Source organism: Pichia kudriavzevii, chromosome 2, assembly GCF_003054445.1.
Source record: "Pichia kudriavzevii chromosome 2, complete sequence".
Classification (NCBI taxonomy): Eukaryota; Fungi; Ascomycota; class Pichiomycetes; order Pichiales; family Pichiaceae; genus Pichia; species Pichia kudriavzevii.
In genome coordinates this window covers 1,841,941-1,867,712 of record NC_042507.1, presented here as the reverse complement: position 1 = coordinate 1,867,712, position 25,772 = coordinate 1,841,941, and the positions used below count along the sequence as shown (strand labels likewise).

Sequence of the window (25,772 nt, the reverse complement as noted above, 5' to 3'; positions counted from 1 at the left end):
GTGTCTGATGCCAGAGAGGTAAAACTTTGATTCAAATTGGTAAACTGTTCATCTGTATAACGGGATGTCATTATATAAGATTCGGACACAACACTGTGTTGTGAGATGCAGAATACACCTTTTGACTTTACGTTCTGCAATATCTGAATGTTTGTTCTCTGGCACTTTCCACTCTATTGGTAGAACACTCTGATTCAATATCATTTGTTATGGGGCGATATTTTGAACAGTTGTTACAGCGCAATCCATTTCCTGGCAAACCAAAAGCTTCTTTTTAAGTAGAAATTGGAGCAGAGTGCATCTCCTGGTATTTTAGCAAAAAAAAAATTGGACTGTAATGAAGACCACTAACTACTATTAGTACCAGAGAAAAGTAACGATTAAACTAAAAGCATTACTGTATAACTATGTTTTCACTATTATCATCAGTTGAACTTGAATGCACTGACATTATCAGGCTTCGTTCCCAAGGAGTATGTAAGGTTCTTTTTTTTTTGAAATTAGTAAATAAGTTATCTTAAACAATGATTACGATGACAATTTGACTATTTGGAAACATAGTTTTTTGTTACACCTGAGAATTTAAAAGATAGGTGTCTTGAGACTTGAAGGGCGAATAAGAATACCTATATAAACTGTGTTCTATGTTGTGATGAATTGCTAAATCGCTTCAATTTACCAAATCCATGGCGTTCTTAATATTCAACACCTGTTGTTCACAACGGAATAAAATATTTACAGCTGTCACATCTGAAACTCTTTCTTCATGAAAGAATTGTATCAGTGCAATTATACCTGATAAAAGGAGGTTTAGGAGGCTAGGTTTAGCACTTTATGGCTTTCAATCTGCAGCATTTGATTTCTAGCGTGGTAGATGTACAAAAACTGTACTTTTCTTCCAATTTCAAGTAGTAAAGTCCTTTCAGTTAGATATGTTCTGTCGGTTATTTATGTCTACATAAAGAAACAGTTATAAAATCATCTTGACAGCGGAAGCTTGTCTACTGCAATGGCATGCAACATTGTATAGATATAGAAAAACCCTTCCTTTGGAGAATGTAAAATAAAGTTACCTAAAAAGCGAATTCTTCAGCTTAATTAAAAAGGACTACTTTGTGATTTTCTGCCTTTTTAGTAACTAAAAAATTACTAATCAATTTCATCTGGCTTGGGAGACACACTCGTTTACTTTATTTATATACCAGTGCATAGTGAAAGTTACTCGATATACCTTTATGATCAAACGCCCTCTCCTGAGTTTCCTTTTCAGTAAAGAGATCTCAATTTTGGGATAACTAAGGACATTCGACCTATTTGTTTGCTCACATTGATGGATATTGCTTTAGTTGGATATATTTGAAAACTGGTGACAAAATCTTTGCTTGAATTGTTGAAAATGTAATCTTGTAGAAAAAATTAAGTATTAAATTATACTTGCGGAAGTAAGACACAAAAAAAGGTCACAAAAAAGTTGAACTTATTGTTTGATGACAAAAATTGTAGTTATAAGGTTATGAAAAAAATAAAATAACCTTTCAGGATTGAGAATTCATCTGGTAAGTCCCCATTAGACAGATCTTTTCGGCAAACCTTATCTCTTAATTTGATCACTAAAACGATCTGGCAAGAAAAGTAGAATTATTAAGAATAGGAAAAATTGACCTTTCTACTAATTCATTCTCTTCCATTCACCTCTCTCTACAACCTTAATCGAATTGGACATCTTAAATAAAGCATATAAAATAATTGGGGGCTTACACAGTCATTTTTACATTCCCTGTATTAAACTGTTGATGCTTGGATATCCCAAAGTGAAATGTGGACAAAAGTTGAACATATTTAGCTATACGCTGCTTGTAAAAGTGAAATTTCAATTACTAATATAAAATAGATTTTTTCACGGAGTGAAAATGTTCTGACAGAATGCTGGCGATCAGTTTGGTATGTTATTTTTAATTCCACAAAAAATTACATTCCCTCTATCAGTAGAGGTACAACTTTAGTAAAATAATGTAAAATTATGGGATTATAAGAAGAAAGACACAAATATATGATACGTCCCAATCTGAAAAATATCATGAATTCAATTGCAGATGTTTTCGCTCCTTCATATTTATCAGTGTCAAAGTTTATATTTCTTTAACTTACTCTATAGCTATAATAATTTTGGCTTGTTCAAATTACAGTTTTAAATCCTGATATTCAAAATCAAACACTTCACCTATTTTTCCTTCATATTTAAAAAGTTTTCAAAAAAGGGATTTTTCAGAACGTGTTCCAAAAAAGCAACTACCAGTAGATAGACGATAACATATTGATGTTAAGGTTTCGATTTTAGAATAAGGGAAGTTAACAAGGGTCAAGTATCCGAAGTAGGAAGCAAAGAGAGTTAGTCCCGTTGATCATGTAGAGCATAGGCATAGAGAATTTGGAGACACTGTATATATATTGGCATAAATTAATTATCATTTGTCAACGGGCTATGACAGGACTGGCACAGTAAAAAATAAAGACCTAAAACGTAATAAGCTCGTACAGGAGTCTGCTGTACGAAAAAGAGTAGCAACTGAGGGTGATTCCAGGTTGCGGGCGTGAAGTATATAAGATAGACAATATCCTGTTATATAGAATTGATATAGCTCATATAGCTCCTAAACGGGAGTGAAAGCAGCAGAAGGAGAAAGAGAGAAATCTATTACTACTTCTACTACGACTAACTTCCACCACGCCCATTGTCTACTCGTGCGATTATACACCTATTGCGTACTTACTAAAACGGGTATCATAATTATCATTCCTGCGTACAATATTATAGCTATTGATAAGATTCGTGAATATTCTTAAAAAAATTCAATTGTCAAAACAACCCAAATTATGAAAAAAATTTCGACACCTTACACCAAGTCCTTTTTAATTCAAGAAAAAGGGTTAATGGTCTAGTGGTATGATTCTCGCTTTGGGTGCGAGAGGCCCTGGGTTCAATTCCCAGTTGACCCCTTTCTTTTTTTATTTTTTTGCTTGCTAAAAAATTTTTTTCTCGCTTTTTTTAACGCAGCGCTTGTATTTACTTATTTGGGAAAGCTTCCCACACCTTGCTCTAAAATTGCCTTATCAGGAAGTACTGTCCGAGATAAGGGGTTTCCTAAGTTGTTGTAGGATCGAATTTCTTAATTCGGAAAGTACGTCCTTTGCATGGATACCAAGTCATCATTTCACAAACTGTTTTAGGCTGGATATAAAAGAGGTGATATTCTGTATGTAAAGTCAACTTGATGTTTTCATAACTTCAATCTCTTATTCATTTACCCAAGACACAACCATGGAAAGATTATCTCAAATTGCAAAGCAGGCTTCAGCTTCTGCTGCGCCATTGCCAAAGCCCCACCATCCTTTAGACCCTTTATCTGTTACGGAGATTAAGGCTGCTACAACTATTATAAAGAATTATTTTTCCGGTAGAACTATTGTTTTCAATACTATTACTGTTAGGGAACCAACCAAAAAGGCATACCTCGAATGGAAGGAACAAAATGGCCCATTTCCTCCAAGAATTGCTTATTATGTTATTATGGAAAAAGGCGTTCCTGGTATTAAGGATGGTTTAGTTGATTTGGTTAACATGCAGGTCATGTCCGTTCAACCATTAGCTAACTCCCAACCAATTTTAACTGTTGAAGATTTAATTGGCACTGAAGAAATTATTAGGAGAGATCCAAATGTTATCGAACAATGTGGTGTTGTTGGAATCCCAGCGAGTGAAATGCACAAAGTTTATTGTGACCCATGGACTATTGGTTATGATGAAAGATGGGGAGCATCTAGAAGATTGCAACAAGCTCTTTTGTACTACAGATCCGATGAAGATGATTCTCAATACTCTCATCCTTTAGACTTCTGTCCAATTGTTGATACCGAAGAAAAGAAGGTGATCTACATCGACATTCCAAATAGAAGAAGAAAGGTTTCCAAATACCCAAATGCTAACTTCTATCCTAAGGATATGGTCAAAAAGTATGGTAAGATGAGAGAAGGTTTAACACCTATCAATGTTACTCAACCTGAAGGTGTTTCCTTCAAAATGGACGGTAATTTAATGTCATGGAATAACTACACCTTCCACGTTGGTTTTAACTACAGGGAAGGTATTGTTTTATCTGATATTCACTACAATGATCATGGTAACAACAGACCAATTTTCCACAGACTTTCTTTGTCAGAAATGATTGTTCCTTATGGTTCCCCAGATTTCCCTCATCAAAGAAAGCACGCTTTGGATATCGGTGAATATGGTGCAGGTTATATGACTAATCCTCTATCACTTGGTTGTGATTGTAAGGGTGTTATTCACTATTTGGATGCACATTTCGCTGATAGGGCAGGTGATCCAATTACCGTCAAACATGCAGTTTGCATCCACGAAGAAGACGATGGTTTACTATTCAAGCATTCTGATTTCAGAGATGCATTTGCAACTTCCATCGTAACTAGATCAACTAGATTAATTATTTCTCAGATCTTCACCGCTGCTAATTACGAGTATTGCATCTACTGGAATTTCTTGCAGGACGGAGCTATCCGTTTAGATATTAAATTGACTGGTATATTGAATACTTATCAATTAGATGATGAAGCAGGTGAAACACCAGGTAAATGGGGTTGTAGAGTCTATCCTAATGTTAATGCTCATAACCATCAACACTTGTTTGCTTTAAGAATCCATCCAAGAATTGATGGTGATGGTAATTCTGTTGCCGTCTCTGATGGTGTTGCTGCTGAAGAACCTGTTGGATCTGTTGAGAACATGTATGGTAACGGATTCTATGCTAAATCTAAGGTCTTTGAAACCGTTCAAGATTCCTTAACTCAATTCCAGAATGGTAGAACTTGGGATATTTTCAATCCAAAGAAGAAAAACGAATATTCTGGTAAACCACCATCGTATAAACTAGTTTCGTTCCAATGTCCTCCTTTGTTCGCAAAGCCTGGTGCTTTAGTTTACAAGAGAGCCCCATGGGCTTCTAATACTATTCAAGTTGTCAAATACGAAGAAGATAGATTGTATCCATCAGGTGATCATGTTCCCCAATGGTCTGGTGATGGTAATGTTGGTATGAGAAAGTGGATTGGTGATGGAACTGATAAAATTACCGATGCTGATATCTTGGTTTATCACACCTTCGGTATTTCACATTTCCCGGCACCTGAAGATTTCCCATTGATGCCTGCAGAGCCAATTACTTTAATGTTGAGACCAAGGCATTTCTTCCTTGAGAATCCCGCATTGGACATTACTCCATCTCATGCAATGACTACTTCTGAAGCAAGAAAAGCGGGAAACGTTGAAGTCGTCAGTCAAACCGACAAGACCTCAAGATATGCTTTCAAAGAAACACCAGGTCAAGGTTGTTGTACTAGATTTAGCAAACCTTGAGATCTTTTGAAAATTCTAATTCGTTAAACTACTGTTTATATTTTACTTTGGTTTTGCTATCCATTAAACTCTATAATAATTCTACTCCTTTTAAATGTCTAGCTAGCTTATAATATACAATTTCAAGTAAATAGAGAATATTTAAATGCCGTTATTGACAATATCATCAAATTGGGTAAATAGTTCATCCATTTGTGCATCATCAACATTTTCATCACTCCCTATGTTATTGTTCCCTTGGTTATTTTGCATCAAACTAGAACCACCAATATTTATATCATTCTGCAAAAAATCAAGATTCAAATCAGCTAGTTCTGCATCTTCTCCAAAGTTCAGATAATCATTAGAAGCGTTTTGCGATGGATGTTGATATTGTTGCGGCATATTTGGCGATTGCTGTTGCGGTTGCTGAGGTTTAGGTTGATATTGAGTCTGTTGAGTCTGTTGAGTCTGTTGAGTTTGTTGAGTCTGTTGAGTCTGTTGAGGCTGGTATTGATTCTGTTGATTCTGTTGATTCTGTTGAAGCGGCGTTTCCTGCAGCTGCTGTTTTTGTGGGGGTGAGACTTGTTGTTGAAGCGGACCACTAGGATTTGACTGTGGAAAGTTCAATGCATCACCAAAGTTCAGATTTATATTCATACCCATATCTAGAAGGTCACCATCAGAGGCGTCGAATTTGAAATTCTCTAAATCCAAATCCATCATTAAATCATCATTATTTGTAGAACTGGCTTTCTCATTTCTAAGTTCCTTTGGTTGATTAGCGCTGATCTGTTCATTTAGTTTTTCTTGCTGCAGTTTAAGTTTCTCTTGCTTTTCAAATTCTTCTTGTTCCTTTAGCTTTTTTAGTTTCTCTTGCTCTTCAAGCTTCTCCTTCTCTCGTTGTTCCTTAACTATTCTTTCCTTTTCCGCCTTCATCTTCATACTATGAACAATATGTTTACAGTTTTGTAAGTCCAAGCCATAATCGTCCAGTACTTGGTTGAAAACCTTGTAATCTCTCGTTAGTTGCTCTACCAATGGAGCAATCAAGGTGTCATTATTATTTGGAACTGCAACGCTGGTGGCAGTCGAGGAAAGCCGGTACGTAAGCGTATCCAATATGTTCGCCGAGCTGATAAAAATGTTATCCATAGCCGTCTCTAACGGGTTGTTCATTGTGTGTGATGTGTGTTTTGCAGAAGACTGTCCTATTGCTAGCCAGTCTCTCCTCCTGTGTTGAAGAGCTCGTTGCTTTCATCATCGTTTCATGTGCCTCTCTACATTTTTTTTTTCTCAAAATGAGCCTCCAAATGTTATCTATTTTTGCAAAAAATGATCACCGACGCGACTATTATTAGAGAAACAAAAAGTGGCAAAATTACAACCTTGGCATAACTGTCATGCATTTCCTGTTTCTATTGTGCATGGCCGTGACATTTGTGCATTTGTTGGCCAATCCAGTTTCGCGCTCACTCAGACTCTGAGAAGGTGCCTTCCATCGTTGGTGGCACTAAGAGAAAGGGAGCCTTGGTAAAGTATCTTGAGGAGAACCAACATTACCCCCAATCTACTGACCTCCAAACATCACAGACTCACAATGTTCAGACAATCCCTAAGAACTGTCACCAAGATCAACAGATTAGCCGGTGTTAGAACCTATGCAGAAGCTGCAGAGAGCTTGAAGTTATCCTTCTCCATGCCTCACGACGTATGTATTTGATTGACTCAATCAGGAGAAAATCCTATAGATCCACTTGATGACATTATGGTTTGCAGGACATTCCAAGAAGCGTAGCCTTTCCTTAATTTCCAGTTCTGATAGTTACGCTAATAGTAGAAGTGCAAAGTAAACCAAAAAAATACGATAAAAAACATCCATTGGAAACTGATCAGGCGCCCAGTGTTAGTAGAGGTTATCTATCGACACAATAGTTTTATTCAATTTAAATGCATTGCAACTTTTATCGTGAATTCCAAGGTGCTTTTTCGTTTATTTTCACGAGTTATAAGTAGAAGAAAGAAAATGGCTTCAATCGACTAATCAAAAAAAAAGAAGATTATTCATATTGCATCGTACATTGATACATTGGCTTTCTGTTACTTGATACTACCACTCTTCTTCTTTTAAGCAAAAGGATTGGCTCGATTCTCCAAATCTAGCTTTGATGTTCATATTACTAACTCGTTTTCTTGTCTAATTTTTTTACAGACTATTTTCATTAACAAGGAAGTCACCCAAGTTAATGTTCCAGCTGTTTCCGGTCAAATGGGTATCTTAGCTAATCACGTTCCAATTGTTGAACAATTAAAGCCAGGTGTTGTTGAAGTCTTAGAAGGTTCCAACTCTTCTAAGTTCTTTGTTTCTGGTGGCTTTGTTTCTGTCTTACCAGAGTCTAAGATTGCTATCACTTCTGTCGAAGCTTTCCCATTAGACTCTTTCGAACCATCTACTGTTAAGACTTTATTAGCAGAAGCACAAAAGAAGGCTGATTCTTCTGACGAATTAGCTGCTGCAGAAGCATCTATCGAAGTTGAAGTCTTAGAAGCTTTATCTACTGCTTTAAACTAAATGTAAGATAAGATAATAGCCCCTATTTGAACTTTCTTGACATTCCATTCCTCCTTATTTATTAATGTTTATTTGTTTACATGTTATAGTTATTTATTAAACTTGTTTCACGTTTAATATGGCCGATACTTTTAAAGCAGCGTTCCTCAATGTACTTTTTTTTAGCGACGCGTAAATTGCAGGCAAAATCAAGTTCTGTTTCCAACATTTCCTCCATGCTCAAATATGGTAATTTAAAGTACTGTTCGTTATTTCTAGACTGCGGTACGTCATTTTATTCAGTGACAACCAGTAAATAATACCTTTTTTCCACTATATGGTCTCTACAATGAGAAAAACCAGAGGGTCTGTAAGAAAACAACATGCCGTCAATTACGACGCGTCAATTGATTTAGTAGATAACAATTCAGACGATGATTATGTTATCACCGACGAGAAGCACAAACCATCCACCACAAAATACAGGAACAGCGACTCTGAAAGTTTAGATGACGGTGACGACGACGACGACGACGATGATGTATATGCTCCAAATAGGAGGTCTAGGCAACGGAAGAGGAAAACATTGACAAAAAGAACGAGACGTGGTAAACTTTCCTCAATCACCAATAAAAATAACACTTTTGTCTCTAATATTGATGATATTGAGAATTATGTCGAAAACCCACTATTTGAAGCAATGTGTTCGGAGGATTACCTTGCAATGGAAACTGCACAGTCGTGGTATGAAGATTTCACCACTGATGATTTAAACACGAAATTCGAAGCTTTGAAGGATTTCCTTAATCTAATTCTAAGATCATCAGGTTGTATTGTTCAATTGAGTCGTCATGATGTCACAAATACAGAAAACGCAAAGGATACGGTCAATGAGTTACAGAGAATGTTTGCAAGGCAAAAATATCATGAATTCCCAATGATGTATACTCCTGTTGCAAGCAATAATAAGGAATGGAAGAATTATCCATCTAATGCCTTGGATTTCATTTCATCAATAATTCTTATAGCTGGTCAAACAGGTATTCTATATGAGGACGATGACCAATTTATTGAGCTATTACTCGAATGGTTAGGTGCCATGTCCACATCGAATGTTAGGGCTTTAAGATATGTATCTACAGTTTTCGGTTTAGACATGCAGAATGTTCTTTGTAAACTATCGGTGAACTTGTCAACATTCATTGACAAATTTATAAGGCAATTGAGAAAAGAAAATGATACTCTAAGAGCTTTGATCGAAAAGAAAGGCAATAGACAAGCAAAGAGACAGGTCGAGTCCGCAAATGAGAGGATAAGAGTTATTGAAAATAACGTTGAAATGTACAAAAAGCAAAAGAAAATCGTTGATAACATCATCAATGATTTCTTCAATACTTTGTTTGTACATAGGTATAGGGATGTTGCGCCAGAAATAAGACTTAAATGTGTCGATTATTTAGGTGAATGGATGGATATATACCCTGAAATGTTCCTCGAAAGTTCATTTCTGAGGTATCTCGGTTGGCTTTTAACAGACCAAGAGGCAAGCATAAGATCTGAAATTTTTAAAGTTCTTACAAAACTTTATAAGAGGAGGGTCACAGTTTCTGCGTTACGTCAATTCACGTCATATTTCAAACACAAATTGATTGAAATTGTAATTTATGAAACAGATTTTAATGCAAGACTTAATTGTTTACAACTAATGAATGAAATCAGTGATAAAGGATATTTGGAAGAAGATGATAATATTAAAATCACTTCCTTAATTTTCCTTGACAACGAGGATCAAATTTATCCAACTGGTTCGAAGTTGAATCCAGGCAAATTCATGAAGGAATTAGCTAAATTTGTATCCCGAGTGGAAAAGGTAATGACTTTAGAAATTTTGGAGCATGATGAAATTACACTAGAAGAGCTATCCAATAAGTTGCCCTTTGACCTCCAAATTGTAGTATCATTCAACACCCTACTGAAAGTTATCAAAGATTCTTTTGAATATTACTCAATAAATTACGCTAAAAAGGGCCACAAGCAGCGGGAGGAAAATTCGAAGATAGAGAAAATGAATATCGTATTTCAGTATATCTATCAATTGAGAAGATATAACGGAAATAATGAAAACTTTGAACTTCTATTAAATTATATCACTTATGATTTCACTGCATTTGATGTTCCTACAGGTGTATTGGCAACCCTAGAACTGGATCCCAAGCTTCAATTACTACTACTTCAGTTAATTGGTGCTGCGTCGATAATTTATTCCAGTCCTGACAATCAGTTCTATAAAGTTCTAATTCCACATACAAGGCTGAAAAAAGAGGACAACGATGGTTTGTTCTTTTTATCCAAATTTTACACAAAAATATCGGATATTTGCTACTATTTTCATGATGATATTGCAAAAATAAATACAATAATCCATACATCTATTAAATTGATACAGTCAAAAAATGCTGGACTACACGCTTTGAAGGACACGATGGTGCAATTATTCAGATATTTTTCAGTGATCAACTTCCCGCTCGCAAGAATTGATAAAAAAGATACCGAGTACTTTGAATCCGCAACTTACCAATACATTGAACTATTTAAAGCATGCAATATTGATGAGTTTGATTTGGTACCACAAGTTGACTCCGTTTTAACAGAATCCACCATTAATCTGAACAATAAGATTGAATCTAAAGAAGGCATCCTTGAAGCAACTAATAAACTATACATTCTTCTGCATTGCGATTTTATTTCCAATAAAGTTATCAAAGAGCTTGCTCGAATTACTCCTAAATACATTAGATCTCTTCACTCTGCAATAGCTACTGCCCCTTCTGAATTTGACATCGACACAAGTGATGTTACAAGTTTGAGCTGTGTTTTAGAGATCGTTAGAAAATTCACTAATGTTTCCTTATATAGAATTGTCACACACAAACTCGATGATTCTGCTTTCATTTTTGACACTATAAATGATGTGCAAAAACATTTGTCTCATTCGGTTTCTTTCAACCTACCTCTTTTGCAGCTACAAATGCTAACAACAACATATCTTGAAAATGCTCTTACGATAACCGCCTTTAAATCAGAATATGGAAGTGGGAGTGAATTACTTCATAAATTCATTTCCAGAAGTTCCGTTGTTAATATATTGAAATTATTTTGCATCAGGGAGTACCAATATGCAGAATTAATGGGGCAAGAAGATCAATTAGAAAGGGATGAAAAGGAAGACATAAACTTTTCAAGTTACAAAGTGAATATAACAGAAGAAGAAGAAGAAGAAGAAGAAGAAGTAAAAAAATATCATTATCTTTATCTACTATGTGAATTAGCCTCCAAATTGCTATTAGTTTGTAAGTTAGAAATTATTCCTGAGGCCGAGGAGAATAAGAAGGTTATGGATCGTATATCCAAAAACTCAGGTGTCTTAGGAACCCAATTTCAGGATTTGTTGAATGCTGTTGGCGTTGTTGTAGACATCAAAGAACAAACCAAAAAGCCTTTAAAACAGCTGAAGCTTACCGATTTACAAAATAAACCAAAGAAGAGAAAGCTAATCAATAATAGTGAAGGCGAGAGTGAAGGCAAGAGTGATCAAGGGGGTGAAGATGAGAATGATCCAATTGAAAATTCGGATGATGAAGTAGAAGGTGTACAAGATGAAGGTGCTTTCAGCGAGGACATTGACGAGAACATGGAATTCAGTGATGTTGACGGCGACGATATTGAAAGTGATAGCCTTGACTCTGGAAAATTTAAGAGACAAAAGACCAATGCATCAGCTCATGGTTCTCTGGCTTCTTCTTTCCCCTTTACACAATAGTTCAGACGCTATACTTATAACTTTTGCGGTCCCGTTTATGAATGCTCATCTATAAAGTTCTTTTGGCTCTTAAATTTTATTAATGCCTTTAAGTAATTTGAAAGTACATACAATGTGAGTAAGCTATATAACAAGTTGAAGTAAAAAAATTACACTGTCTTTTAGCATTCAAATATTTTTGTTGAGTGGTTGAGGAGAATCCGAAGCGATATCAAATTCCTGCCTGGTTGTAGGTCCCTTGATGATTTTATTTGAAACTACCCTTACTTTATTGAGTGTTTCGCCACGAACCACCTTTTCAATCTCATCTTTGTTCAAGGTTTCATATTCTAATAAACCCTCAGCCAATCTCTTTAGTTCCATCCGTTTGCTTTGCAACAGGTTTCTGCAACGCTTTTCGGATTCAACCAAGTAATCTCTAGTTTCTTCATCAGCCAAGTCTCTTAATTTTCCTGACCATGTTTCCCATTTATCGGACAACTTAACAGGTCCAACTTTATCGCTCATACCATAGGAGGTAACCATTGCTCTTGCCATACCAGTTGCACTTGATAAGTCGGAAGAACAACCCGATGTAACATTGTTTGGTCCATACAACATTTCTTCGGCGATTTTACCACCCATACAAACATCCAGTCTAGCAAAGCATTCTTGTTTAGTGATGTCATGCTTGTCCATTTCTGGTAATTGGAAAGTAACACCTAAAGCCCTACCCCTAGGTAGAATAGTTGCCTTATAAAGAGGAGTGGCCCCTGGAGTAAACATTGCAGCTATAGCATGGCCAGCCTCATGATAGGCGGTATTCCGGCGGGTTTCTTCTGTCATAACCATTGTTTTCCTTTCACCACCCATCAATACCTTATCCTTTGCCCATTCTAAATCGCTCATGTTAACGCTTAATGCATTATTCTGGGCAGCATGAAGCGCAGCTTGATTCACCAAGTTCTTTAAAGCTGCACCCGACATACCAGTGGTTTGTCTTGCAATAACAGAAGGATCAACATCCTTAGAAAGAGATATTTTTTTTAAGTGATGCTTCAAAATTTCAATTCTACCACGAACATCAGGTAGTTCGACTGGAACCAGTTTATCAAATCTACCAGGTCTAGTCAATGCTTTATCTAAAGAATCTGGGAAATTAGTTGCACCTAAAATAATGATGCCTTCGGATTGAGAAAATCCGTCCAATTCCACTAGCAATTGATTTAAGGTTTGTTTAGCATAAGCTTGGTCTTTTGATTTCCTCTTACCTCCAATAGCATCTAATTCATCAATGAAAACAATGGCAGGAGCTCTTGCTCTGGCCTTCTGAAACAATTCTCTGACTCTTTTAGCACCCACGCCAACGTATAATTCATCGAATTCAGAACCAGACATAAAGAAGAATGGGACACCAGCCTCACCAGCCGTAGCTCTAGCTAACAATGTTTTACCAGTACCGGGTGGACCAGTAAGAAGGACACCCTTTGGTAACTCGGCACCTAAACTGACATACTTGGATGGGTCTTTTAGGAAATCAACAACTTCTTCAAGTTCAGCCTTTGCTTCGTCGACACCTTTACAGTCACTAAACCGAACATCGGAATCAGTAACTTCGACCGACTTATCATCACCGGATGCACCTTTAACAATAGAGCCATTTTCTAATAAGACATTGAAGCCGTAATAGGCAGCATAAGAGACTAAACCAAGTGGAATTAACCATTTGATCCATTTAGAGATGGACATCCAATATGTTTCTGTCACAATGACATGTATTGGCTGAGCTTTCGTGCCCGTTTGGGTGAATGGGTTATTAATATTTGCATTTTCACCACCGTTTGCATTAGGTTGGGATTTGTTCAAATCAGGTAATGGTATGTTCAAAGACTTTGCAACAGACTCGGCCTTTTCCTTGTTGCCCATCCTCAACAAAGCCTCCAAATAGAGACTAGCACAGTCGTTATCGGTGGATATCCCTGGAGTTTCGTATCTAGAAACAACAATATGTGGATAAGATGCGTCTAAAAGAGACCTGTAAAATGCAGATTGCAGAGCCGGGTTCTGCAAATTATCATTGGCGTCCCTCTCTAAAGCTGCCAAGTCTTGTGTTGATGGAGGAGTAGTGGCATATAATCTCCTGTTTCCCAAACTGATTTGCGATTTCAAGATAGATCTATAAAGATGGGGACTTCTTAGTAAAGACCTGTAGGCAATAGGTGATATGCATCTGCTAGAAGCAGGAAGCGCAAGCAACAGCTTTGATGGTAGTGCCATTGGTTGCAGTAGAAAAGCTCTTTCAAGAGGTATAAACTAATGATCTCTCAATAGTGAAACGCCACCAGAAAATGTGCTCAGCTGGTTTGAGTTATGTCACTTGCGGTGACCAACTACTATTTCTCTCACTTGGAACGAGGCGCGTCTGCAAAACATGTCGTGTCGCAGCAGGCTATTAGTTGTAGCCCAAACACAACTGCCGTCTAAGTCGCGCCACAACAGAGGAGAATGATGCACCGAGTACGGATTTCCCCTTACGGATGAGTTTACTTCCGGCCAATCGTGTGCGAGAAAATTGCAATTTTGTCGGCGCGGGCTTTTTTTCGTATGTGTTTGGGGGATTTATAGTTGTCAGCGGACCCACTTTGGAGAGGAACCACTTGGGAGACCTGTTTATCCAATTCTTTCTTCTGAATACCTGTTTGTCTCTTTCTTTGATTTCCTCTTTCTTCCTATTTTCTTTGATTTTCCTATAGACTAACAATCAAATAGAATATTCTAACAATGCCAGCTCCATTTGAACAAGGTTCCGCAAAGAAGGGTGCAACTCTTTTCAAGACTAGATGTGCACAATGTCACACCATCGAAGCAGGTGGTCCACACAAGGTTGGTCCAAACCTTCACGGTATTTTCTCCAGACACTCTGGTCAAGCTGAAGGTTACTCCTACACCGATGCTAACAAGAGAGCAGGTGTTGAGTGGGCACCACAAACCATGTCTGACTACTTGGAAAACCCAAAGAAGTACATCCCAGGTACCAAGATGGCTTTCGGTGGTTTAAAGAAGGCAAAGGACAGAAACGACTTGGTCACCTACATGTTGGAAGCTTCCAAATAAGTGAGCTGATAGTTTCTTCTTTTACCCTTATATTTATTAAAATACTCTTAATAATATCCCATCTTACATATAACGAATTCCATTCTTGTCTTATATTCTTAATCATGTCCTAGAAATCAAACAAAAAAAAATGTTTATAATGATTTTTTTAGTGTTTTATACATTTTCTGTATAGAAGAAAAAAAAAGACTATTATTATACTTACATTGTAACACAATTGCAACGAGTGTAATTTTTAGGTTTTCGTTTTCCCCCTCACAGCTCGATTATTGTCAAATCACACGACAAGAAAACGTAAACTGTTATCTTTGGATCCTACGGCAACAGTGTGTGTGTTGTCAGTAACCTTGGGGGAGATGCTGATTCTGCTGATCCCATCGCCAGGTAAGTCTCTGGAATCAACTTTACGGAGTTCGTCGAAACTGTAATTCAAGACATTCACTTTGTACACGTAAATCTCACCGTTGTCTAAACCAATAACAAGCTTGAAATTACCTTCATCGTCAAGTTTAGCAGAATCAACAGCTGTGACTGCACTTGATTCAAATTTAATGCTGCCTTTGCATTCGACCTCGTTACTGTCATCGCTTTTCCTCCAAAGTTTAACTTCTTTATCCCTTGAGCAGGTGACAAATGAAACAACGTCGTCAAAATTAGTCCATGCACAGTCCCAGATGATTCTATTGTGTGCTTTTTCTTTGATTGCAACAAGCTCAAAATCATCTCCAACTCTTACCCATAGCGAGAACTTTCTATCTCTAGAAACGGACAAGAGGTACTCTTTCTCACTCTTGTTACTGAACCTCAACCTAGTGATCGTTAGATCGTGTGCAAACAAAGGTTTATCGGTCTCTAACCAGGTGTTGGTGTTGAAATTTCTAATAACAGCGTGCTTGCTAACATTGGAACGACATGCACTTGCGATGATTTTACCATCGTTCGACACATCAAGGGTAGTGATTTCAAACCCATGACCATAAAGTTTCTCAATTTCAGGCCATAAAGTGTGACGTTGCAAGACATCTTCTAACAATGGTCCTTGAACAGAATCCATGATTTCATTGTTAATATCTTTGTTCAAGCCATTGGTCTCATCGCCATTTTGCTCGTCACTGTTACTCGAGTTATCAAGGGCAGCCTTATTACTTAATCCTAAAACAGGCAAACTTGCACTTTCCGGTAACGATTCATTGAGAGAATTAGAATCCAAACTCCTCAACCCACAAACCCGATTCAACATTTGTGCAATATTTTTTGGCATATCAAAAACCCTGATAACTTTTTCATCACCTGCACTCACAAATCTGGTTCCACTGATTGGTTTAACTGTAATCATGTCAAACCCATGAATTTGGGGACGTCCAAATTCAAACCACTTCCCCTCGTATAATGCATATAATCTGGTTGATTGATCCAGAGATGTGACTAAAGCGTATTCGCCTTGGTACCAATTAATATCAGTGATTGGTCTGATTGCACCTGTGTATGTATTGATGGACTTAAATTGTTCTTTTTCATCAGCCCTAGTCCAGCAACGGAATGAACCGGTTTTACCGTTTGTTAATATAATTTCATTACCGGATTCATCAACAATCCACTGTGATGTGTAAAATCCACCTGAAGATCCCGTTGCCGTGGACGCCCCCTTGATTGCAATGTCACCAAGTCTAATATCAGGGAACCAAACACCAGAAACTGGATCCGACTTCCATATCATAATGGAACTATCCGCACTACTTGATAACAGTAGTAGATCTTGCTCAGAGTCACTTGATGTAGGCTTCCAAGACACAGTAGAAATCCAATCATCATGTCCCATAAGTATCGCATCAAGAAAGATAACGTACCTATTAGAATCGGTCTCAAATTTGAATTCTTTGGAGGTTAACAATTTTAGTTTGTTTGTCTCGATATAAACCGGTTTAGATGAATCTTCAATTGTTAGCTTCCACAATCTGATAATTCGGTCCAACGAGCCTGTTGCAAATATGACTGTACGTTTTGGATATGTAACACCATCCACCGTTTTCATTGTGACTTCTAACTCACGAATCGTAATGCTTCTAACCCAGTCGTCGTGGCCAGTTAATGATGTCTCTAAGTTGATTTCTTTCGTATCTAAGTCAACGTTCAAAACATGAATGGCAGGTTTCGAGCCACCGGCAATTATGATTCTTTCTTTTGTGGAAACATTGACCACACTCAGAGCCATGGCATAGAATCCGTACGGCAATTCGAATTGTGTAACTTCTTCGAAATCCCCACCTTCATTTTGTTTGTAGTAGAATAGCCTACCTCTACTATCACCTATAACAACTTCCAGATCCTTCGCATTTCCAGTAGTACCAATACAAGAGATAGAGCCAGATGTTGGCTTCATAGATTGGAGTAACTGAACATCATCTATGCCATTAAATTTCCAAACGTTAACATCACCGTCTTGACAACCACTTAAAAGAATGTTTGTGTCATGCAGCCACATCACGTTGGTAATTTCACCATTGTGGTTAGTCAAGGTTCTGATAATTTGTGTCTTTGCATTATATTTTCCATCTTCAATAATTGGAGAAGAAATAGAGATCGTATTATGGGATCCATAAGCAGCTATTTTCAAGTTGGAATTATAGTCAAAAATCCCAAGATTCCTATTGCATCCTGCAAAGATACTAGTCGCCATTTTTTGTCAATGTACCTTTATAATGGAGAATATTTAAGTCATAATACAAAAAGAAAAACAAAGCTGGTATAATTAATTTAAATATATCTAGAAGGTTTTTGACAAGAAAAAAAAAAAAATCTCGAAATTACGAAAATTTGTGAAATAGAATTCTTGTATTTCAACATGGTAGCATATCTATGCCATTCTCTAGCCATCCGGGTCCGGCAAGTACGGATTCTATACTGCAACCTTTAGTCCAAACAGTTTCTACTATATCCATGAGGCTCTTTATTGTCCCCATTTTTACAGTTTCATAAAGAGTTTCCAACGCTGCCCAAGATTGCAGTCGATTCTCCTTAGTACAGGAATTCACAGCGACATAGAAAATGGGCCAAATCATCTGTGTGATTATTGGCGATGACGGTGATATGGTTTTATAGACAAAGAGAAACTCTGTAACCATTTTTGTTGCACGGTCAGTGTAGATTTGATTTAAGGGTATAGAATCAGGAGAATCACTTTTTAGAATAATGCTCCTATTTTGCTCAATCCAAAATCGTAAATTCTTAAAGTAATGCATTTCCAACTGGATGGTCAACAAGTTTCCAGCCAAGGACCACAGTTGTGCACATTTTAATCGGTCGATAAATGTAAAGGGCGAACTATGTGGTAGTTCCAATAACACATGGTCTCTATAATGCAAAAGACGGTCTCTTAAATCCATCAATTTTTTATGCATCAGTTTAATATCTTGTAGAAAGACCTGTTGCTCGTCAAACATCAACATGATTTCTTTTCTGTACAACGACAAGTCATATAGTACCCTGAACATCCCAACTGGACATCCATTCATTTTATCCGTTGATATGTTTTCTTTACTTTCACCAAACCATTTTGGATCGCAATAAGGTATACGGCAGTCTGGCGATACCAATGCGGAGACAGTATCGAACCAGGAAATCACACAAAGAAATGTTTGCGATTGTTCAATTTGTTGTAGCTTTTCGTTAAACATTGGTTCACTTGCAATAGAGGCAGCCAACTTAAGAAACATCCTAGCCAAAGCAGACCTGCCGCTTTCTAGAATGGCAAATAAGAGATGCACATACAATAGCAACAGGATTACTACAAAATCAGTACTTTTCTTTTTCTTGTTGGATTCAGACTTAATCTTTGATATTATCTTCTTGATATCGAGCCCATCTTCGTTCTCATTTGGGATCTTTGCGCTTTGATTCCCACCACTCGTCTTGACATACTTGATAAGGTACTCCATTGTGTTGTTGATATGTAGTAGTCCGTTCTTATAAAACTCATCACCACCATTATTGACATATAGATGCATCGACGATAGAGATAGAAAGCAGGATTTGGCTAGATCCATACTACCGAATTTCATCATCAATTGCGGCCACGGGTTCTGAGGATGTGCGTCAAGCAAGAAGATGACTTTCTCAAAGAAATGCTTCAATATGAAGTTTTCCTCCTTCTTCTCGAGCTGCCTCATGGTGGATTTGTCATTCTCCAAGTTATCCGAATAAAAGAAGGTCTCATCCTTTGGCGGTGTTGGGGTCACATCAAACTCCAAGTTGTTCAAGAGCTCGTTATCGCAGTTCCCAAGAATGTAGTCTAGTCCCGAGAGAAATGCATGTTCAAATTGTTCATCATCTTTGAAATCAAGCCCATTTTCATCCCCATTGGCTGGTTCAATGGGAAAACTGTTCAGTAAAGGAGAAAGCGATTCTGGGATGGATTTGACGGGTTCGCTGACGGATTTGTGTAATGGGATGCCCACGTTCTCCATCTTGGCGGTACTTGATAGACCCCCCTTACAACTCTGCTTACGCTTCGAGTCAACGTCAAAGACAAATTTGATAGCGTACCCTTCACATATTCTGTTGGAGTTGATACAATTCAAACAATGCGGCTTTGTCTCATCGCATTTCCGTCTTCTCCTCTTGCAAGTCAAACACCCGTTTCTAGAACGTGTGATTTTCGCCTTGTCGGCCTTCCCCATAGTCTCTGCTACTGCCAAAACTAACTAAAGGCTCAAATCCAAAGGGAGTGCTGTTGGAGAATAACAAAAGAAATGACAAGGATGTATACATTAACAGCCGTAATTATTCACAAGCATCTCCCGATAAGAGAGATTTCACACATTATTGGTGAAAAAATTGTCACGATAGCGATGCCATTCAAAACAGTGTCTTCTTCTCCATAGTTACAATGGATTGATGTTGGGTTGACAAAACCATTGTTTTGCTTGGAATGGCGAACTGTACACTCTCCAGGAGATTCCCCCCCATGCCAACATTGATCAAATGTCCGTGTGGTGGTTTACTAGAATTATCTTTGAGTTATATTTCTAGACATGCAGATGTGCATGTGTCCATCACGTGCAGCCCAAACCTAATTGGCCAACCAATTAGAGTATGCGAGCAATGTGGCATTTTTTGAGATTATTGCATTTTTAAGTTTTTACCATTTCCATTATATCAGAGTTGGACAACAAAGCGTTACACAAAGATATACATTAAAGTTAATAATTTAGAGAACCAAGTAGAAACTTCCTTATAATTTTTGCATAGCTGCAACATCGGAAGATTGGACCCAGTCTTCACCGTCTTCGATTTGACCTTGTAAGTCGTCCATGGAGACCTTGTCATCTTCAACGACACAGTTGATTTGCAACTTCTTGATACCGAAACCAACTGGAATGAATTGGTGAGCACCCCAAGTCAAACCGTCCATTTCAATAGACTTGACGTGTGCAAGCATAGCTTCTAAATCGGTTTCGTCATCCCATGGCTTAACGTCAAGGGTGACAATGGACTTAGCTGCTGGCTTTGGACCCTTTGCTGCCTTTCTTTCGTTGTAAGCAGCAACTCTTTCAGCCTTTAGCTTTGCAGCTTCAGCATCTTCTTCTTCGTCATCGGAACCGAATAAGTCAACGTCTTCATCATCGTCTTCTTCTTCTTCAGCAGCAGCAGAGGAACCAGAAGCTGCTGGTAAAGATTCGAAATCTTCAGAGAAGGAAGCAATGTGGTTGAACCATCTTGCAAAGGATGGGTATGCAGTTTGGAAAGCCTTGTAGGCTGCAACATCTGCTTGAGTTGGTGCAGTACTTTAAAAAAAAATTTTGGACAAGAGATGTTAGTAATCTGTTATAATGTGCAAACATAACTCACAGTGGACTGAAATACCCACCCTTCTTCTCCCATTCTAAAACGAGAAAAAAAAAGCGCCAATCTTCCATTTAAATTCAATAGTAGCTATATGGCTCAGAGAAATGGTTGCGTCTAACAACCGTCTTTTTTGATACTCATACAGCGGGTCTTGAGTCCGCCTCATAAACATGGACCAAAGAATTCCATCATCAGCGCCAACTACTTGGTCAATAAAGATTTTATAACCATAATTCAATTCTTTTGGAATAGACAAGACTGGAGAAAATATAGGCTAAGAAGCTTGATCTATCACTTACCCTTCAATATAGGAGTTGTTCTTTAATTGAGCATCGAGCTTTGCAACGGTGTCTAAGTTGTAGGACATTTTGAGCTTGCTTTGCTGGAAAGAAATCAAGTACTCATCTTGGGGATAGAAGGCTCTTTAAGTGCGAGAAAAGTTTTGTCGACAGGTGGAAGAAACAAACACAAGGATTCCCCCTAGAAAAAAAATTTGCGAGGGTTTTCAAGAGCGTCGAGGGAGGGTTACATGAATTTGCCGTTATTCCTTGGTAGGGTTAGAGCTTGTTTGTATATTGAGACAGTTTATAGCCTCTATATACCTACAGAGACTCCAACGGGGGAAAACACTAGACGATATTCTGTGAGGTTACTGTTTGTCTATTGTAGGCATACCAATAAATATACTTTTAGACGAACTCTATTAGGGAAACCACCATGTCGACACCACTCTTCCCTCAAGCACTCAGCACTTCGTTTGCACACAGGCTAGCTCAATCCAGCAACGCTCTCTTTTCCAATCTAGCCACTACGAGGGCTGCCAAGAGACAGGCCTCTTCTAAGCTCAACTATGCCGAGGACCTGAACGACGATTTTGATTTCGAGGACAATGTTGCCAATCCGTCCAATCTTGTAGATGGTACGGCCCATTTCAACGATGTCGATATTGGGAACTATACCAACAATGCCTCCAACGATGCAGAATTTGACTTTGAGGTGCAATACGACGACAATTCCAAGACTCACACCCGTAATGCCAAAGCCAATCATGATTATGAAAATGACGACAACGAGGACGATGAAGACTATGTTGATGACGATGAAAGCAAAGATGCAACTTATGAGGATCCAAATGCTGCGTATGATATCTACAGGAACTTGATTCTCAATTCAACCAACTCTAATAATACAAAAATCAACCTATCAAGCATCCAGGGTAATAAAGAGGCACCAAGGGAATTGCCACCCCTGTGTTTTTCACCTGAAGAAGTTTCTACATTGCAGGATTCCATAATCATCCCTATCAAGTTGAAGATAACTACACCTGGTGCCGTTATAAATGATCAAATCTTATGGAATTTAAATGATGAGTTAATTACCCCAGAAATATTTGCCTCTATGATGGCCCAAGATTTGGATTTGAATAGGAACACTGAACAGGCCATTGTGTCTAACATCAAGGACCAGATCCAAAACTATAAGGATTTGATATCAAATCCAAACAACTCCATAATTGATCAGTTTTTACGTAACGAAAAGGAATTTCATGCAGTGCTAGATATCTCATGCAATATAGGGGAGGATTTTTTTACGGATAAAGTTGAATGGGACTTGCTTGATAATACGGTGACGCCGGAAATGTTTGCAAAAACCATTGTTGCAGACATTGGGCTAAAACCTGAATTTGAGACAGCAATTGCGGTTGCAGTATATGACGAGATCTACAAGTTCAAGAGAGAACTGATTGAAAACCCCCAACAAGTCTCGCAAAATATAGATTCTTTGCCATTTTTCAACCTCGTTAACTCCGACGATGCCTCCAAGGGTTACGTACAGGGATTGCGATACGACGTGAGGAAATACGGCGAAGAGTTTGTTCCAAGTGTGGAGAAACTCAGCGAGTGGGAGATTGAGAAGAGAGAGACAGAGAAGGAGAGAAACCTCCGTAGACGGAAGAGAGAGACCCTGAGAGTGTCTGGCATTGTGCGTTGATTTTCCAGCCCATTACAACGATTAAAAAAGCTGTAATGTCCCTCCATCCAGGTATGTCCATCTCTAGATGTACTGGGTGTCTCTATGTTTGTATAAATTCTCGATCTGTACAGTAACGCCAATTCGAACCCAATCGAATTCACCAAGTAGGTCCTATGAACAAGCATGGTCACAACCTCGTAGCTCACCGCTCAACTAGAAATTGCAGCTATTGGAGAATACACACGATCAAGTGGAGGGGGGGGGGGGGGTGAATAGATGGGTAAGGACTGTTTTCCTTCTCTTCAGGGAGGAAAACACGAAACACGAAAAAAAAAAGAAGCACTCGGGAAAACGAAAACAAACACAAAGAGGCGGTCTCGACTCTCTGCAACGAAAAGTAAGGTACCTTTATTTCACTTTGTCAAGTTATGTCGTTGCTTATTGTCTTTGAGAAGCTGGTTGTTTCTGCTACTTGTCTGCATTTTGGCACGTTCCCTTCTCTGCAGTGGTTGTCTTTGAATATCTTCTCCTCTTCACCATTCCACATCCATGGACTACGTCAATATCCCCGACAAGACGTCACCATCTTTAATTCATCGGTTATCAAACCATGTTTCTAAGAATAGGCTGAAAGTCATCACGTTATTTGCGTGTCTGATAGTTGTATATTCGCAATGTTTCAATGGATTGAGCACTTACAATGCACGTCGGATGCAAAATTCCAGCATGGACACATACAACATGAAAACCACGTATGATGATCTACATATAAAGTATAACAAATTGCCGACTAATGCTTCATTGCGTGCACAGTTATCGTATTACTTCCCCTATGACACCAATTCCAAGATCCCACAGAGCATATTCCAAACTTGGAAAAGCAAGCCTGGAGATTCAAATTTCCCCATGGATTTCCTCGGGACGGTATCCTCCTGGGAGAAAAATGAAGGTTATGCACATACAATATTTACAGACAATGTACTAGATGATTGGGTGCATACAGAGTTTTCCAATGTTCCGGATTTGGTAAGGGCTTGGGATTTGTTGCCTAAGATAATTTTAAAGGCTGATTTTTTCCGTTATTTAGTCATATATGCCAGAGGTGGAATTTACAGTGATATGGACACTTTTTGCCTGAAAAATATCCATGATTGGGCACCATTCAATGAGAGATACACCAAGGGAGAACAAATTGGATTTGTAATTGGCATTGAAGCCGACCCTGATAGACCAGACTGGGCAGAGTGGTATGCACGTAGAATCCAATTTGCGCAGTGGACAATCATGGGCAAACGTGGCCACCCGTTTTTACGGGAATTGATTAGTAGGATAGTTGAGGAGACTCTTAGAAAGGAGCATATGGGTTATATAAAGCACGTCGAAGGTAAAGATAGTGGCAGCGATATTATGCAATGGACTGGTCCAGGGATATACACAGATACAATGTTTGACTACCTAAACAATATACTAAGTGACGGGGATTATGGTTCTGGGTTTGGCATTGGATCCAAGTATTGGAATGATGGGGAGAAATATAAGTTGAAACACCAAGAAGTTAATAAAGAGGGATTACCGTTACATTTCAAAGATATGGTTGTTAACTACAAGGCATTTACTGGTTTAAGAGAGCCAAAAGTTATAGACGATGTAATGGTCTTGCCAATCACCAGTTTCAGCCCTGGTGTTGGACAAATGGGCAGCAGATCACCAAGGGATCCAATGGCATTCGTGCAGCATATATTTCATGGATCATGGAAGGACGACAAAAAGAAAGACTAAGGATTTCACTATAATTATATACTAGTTTATATACCGCATTTTTTATTCTCTGCATTTTAACCTTATACTAGCATCCTCTTGAACTCAGGAATCAGGACCGTATCAAAGATGTCCTGTTTCTGCTTTGCTTCTTCAAGTGTATAGACTCCACTACGAATATGTAGTTTCCAAACAGGTCTGTTTTGATCGACGAGCTGCTTGATTCTCTTCATAACGTTACTTATGTTTGTGCTAGACGACTCAAACAATTGATAATGTGCAGGGTATGTGTGTTTAAAGAATGGTAACAGGTCATCAGAAACGGAGAATTCAGTGATGTTTCTAATGTTGAATGATGCATCTCTCACACCAATCAATACATTATTGATACCTGAAAATTGACATTGTGTGATTAGCCTCAACAAAAAACTATCAAAGTATTTATTCCCAGAATGCAACATTTTCAATATATTCCTCTTGTTAGTCGTTTTAGCATGGGGAATGCTATTTCGGCATAAAATCATCTTAATCTCGGTGTATTCCCCACTGGAATTCACCGCATCAACTTCTGCACAATATATACATTTGATGCCATTGACAGATACCGTCCTAATCGTTTGATATAAATTGTAGTTGTTAAGCGTTTTCTTCCGAGTTCCATGACACAACAGGTCTTCAAATCGTATCCCAGAATAAGACATTTTAGGATTTTGTCCCGCTCTAGTCTCTGTGTTGGCAATGATGATTTTTCTGTTAATATATATAATGTTAAATTCCGACGTCTTTAAAGTTGAAACATACTGAAAAAAGGACGATGGAGCAATGACTTTGTATTCGTTAGCCTTACTTCCTAGCTCAAGCAATGCCTTCTCAAAGTTCCCAAGGGTCGATTCCCTAGGTTTATACACTTTGGGCTGATACCCTTTGTACCCGAGATTGGTATTCAACCCAAAGGGACAGAGAGACGAATTCGCTGGAGGAATGCTGTAAGTATACAGATTATCCTTTGTAAGTGTAACATCACCGGCTGAATCCGAGAAAAAAGCTATTTCTGATCCTTGTAAACCTCTCGACGGCTTGTTATATTCAGGTTGGATCTCCATCAATATCTCAGAGGTAACTATTGGTTCCCTTACGAACAATACATGGCCAGAAAAATTGGAAAATAAATCACTGTCTATATTACCAAACCTGTATAGAGAGAGAGAAAAAAAATCCAATTTTTAGTGAATAAAAAAGAAACCGGATAGAGCAATTGTGCCGAGCCCCCTTGTTTGTAATGTATTTGCGGAGTGCTGCATTAGTAGATAGTTGTCTTTGAG

General features: G+C 38.1%; 12 protein-coding genes and 1 non-coding gene across 13 annotated transcripts; 7 read left to right on the top strand and 6 right to left on the bottom strand.

Moving 5' to 3' along the window:
* The first annotated feature begins 2,925 nt into the window (after positions 1-2,925).
* Positions 2,926-2,997, top strand: C5L36_0Btrna4P. Its single transcript has one exon. It is a non-coding gene; the product is annotated as a tRNA-Pro (tRNA).
* A 322-nt stretch (positions 2,998-3,319) lies between these two features.
* C5L36_0B08720 (uncharacterized protein) lies at positions 3,320-5,431 on the top strand (the record flags this gene model as incomplete). The annotated part of the gene is made up of 1 exon (XM_029465247.1): positions 3,320-5,431. The coding sequence occupies one exon, from the start codon at positions 3,320-3,322 to the stop codon at positions 5,429-5,431; it is 2,112 nt and encodes a 703-aa protein (XP_029321106.1).
* A 141-nt stretch (positions 5,432-5,572) lies between these two features.
* Positions 5,573-6,589, bottom strand: C5L36_0B08715 (uncharacterized protein; the record flags this gene model as incomplete). The annotated part of the gene is made up of 1 exon (XM_029465246.1): positions 5,573-6,589. The coding sequence occupies one exon, from the start codon at positions 6,587-6,589 to the stop codon at positions 5,573-5,575; it is 1,017 nt and encodes a 338-aa protein (XP_029321105.1).
* A 421-nt stretch (positions 6,590-7,010) lies between these two features.
* On the top strand, positions 7,011-7,982 carry C5L36_0B08710 (uncharacterized protein; the record flags this gene model as incomplete). Its single annotated transcript, XM_029465245.1, has 2 exons — positions 7,011-7,121; positions 7,623-7,982. 2 exons carry the CDS (start codon positions 7,011-7,013, stop codon positions 7,980-7,982), a joined length of 471 nt encoding a protein of 156 aa, XP_029321104.1.
* A 316-nt stretch (positions 7,983-8,298) lies between these two features.
* C5L36_0B08700 (uncharacterized protein) lies at positions 8,299-11,781 on the top strand (the record flags this gene model as incomplete). The annotated part of the gene is made up of 1 exon (XM_029465244.1): positions 8,299-11,781. One exon carries the CDS (start codon positions 8,299-8,301, stop codon positions 11,779-11,781), a length of 3,483 nt encoding a protein of 1,160 aa, XP_029321103.1.
* A 168-nt stretch (positions 11,782-11,949) lies between these two features.
* Positions 11,950-14,037, bottom strand: C5L36_0B08690 (uncharacterized protein; the record flags this gene model as incomplete). Its single annotated transcript, XM_029465243.1, has 1 exon — positions 11,950-14,037. One exon carries the CDS (start codon positions 14,035-14,037, stop codon positions 11,950-11,952), a length of 2,088 nt encoding a protein of 695 aa, XP_029321102.1.
* A 504-nt stretch (positions 14,038-14,541) lies between these two features.
* Positions 14,542-14,874, top strand: C5L36_0B08680 (uncharacterized protein; the record flags this gene model as incomplete). The annotated part of the gene is made up of 1 exon (XM_029465242.1): positions 14,542-14,874. The coding sequence occupies one exon, from the start codon at positions 14,542-14,544 to the stop codon at positions 14,872-14,874; it is 333 nt and encodes a 110-aa protein (XP_029321101.1).
* Positions 14,875-15,151: 277 nt separating this feature from the next.
* Positions 15,152-17,551, bottom strand: C5L36_0B08670 (uncharacterized protein; the record flags this gene model as incomplete). The annotated part of the gene is made up of 1 exon (XM_029465241.1): positions 15,152-17,551. One exon carries the CDS (start codon positions 17,549-17,551, stop codon positions 15,152-15,154), a length of 2,400 nt encoding a protein of 799 aa, XP_029321100.1.
* A 160-nt stretch (positions 17,552-17,711) lies between these two features.
* C5L36_0B08660 (uncharacterized protein) lies at positions 17,712-19,550 on the bottom strand (the record flags this gene model as incomplete). The annotated part of the gene is made up of 1 exon (XM_029465240.1): positions 17,712-19,550. The coding sequence occupies one exon, from the start codon at positions 19,548-19,550 to the stop codon at positions 17,712-17,714; it is 1,839 nt and encodes a 612-aa protein (XP_029321099.1).
* A 554-nt stretch (positions 19,551-20,104) lies between these two features.
* C5L36_0B08650 (uncharacterized protein) lies at positions 20,105-21,085 on the bottom strand (the record flags this gene model as incomplete). Its single annotated transcript, XM_029465239.1, has 2 exons — positions 20,105-20,657; positions 21,018-21,085. 2 exons carry the CDS (start codon positions 21,083-21,085, stop codon positions 20,105-20,107), a joined length of 621 nt encoding a protein of 206 aa, XP_029321098.1.
* Positions 21,086-21,435: 350 nt separating this feature from the next.
* On the top strand, positions 21,436-22,710 carry C5L36_0B08640 (uncharacterized protein; the record flags this gene model as incomplete). Its single annotated transcript, XM_029465238.1, has 1 exon — positions 21,436-22,710. The coding sequence occupies one exon, from the start codon at positions 21,436-21,438 to the stop codon at positions 22,708-22,710; it is 1,275 nt and encodes a 424-aa protein (XP_029321097.1).
* A 531-nt stretch (positions 22,711-23,241) lies between these two features.
* Positions 23,242-24,471, top strand: C5L36_0B08630 (uncharacterized protein; the record flags this gene model as incomplete). The annotated part of the gene is made up of 1 exon (XM_029465237.1): positions 23,242-24,471. One exon carries the CDS (start codon positions 23,242-23,244, stop codon positions 24,469-24,471), a length of 1,230 nt encoding a protein of 409 aa, XP_029321096.1.
* Positions 24,472-24,533: 62 nt separating this feature from the next.
* C5L36_0B08625 (uncharacterized protein) lies at positions 24,534-25,553 on the bottom strand (the record flags this gene model as incomplete). Its single annotated transcript, XM_029465236.1, has 1 exon — positions 24,534-25,553. One exon carries the CDS (start codon positions 25,551-25,553, stop codon positions 24,534-24,536), a length of 1,020 nt encoding a protein of 339 aa, XP_029321095.1.
* Between the last annotated feature and the right edge of the window lie 219 nt (positions 25,554-25,772).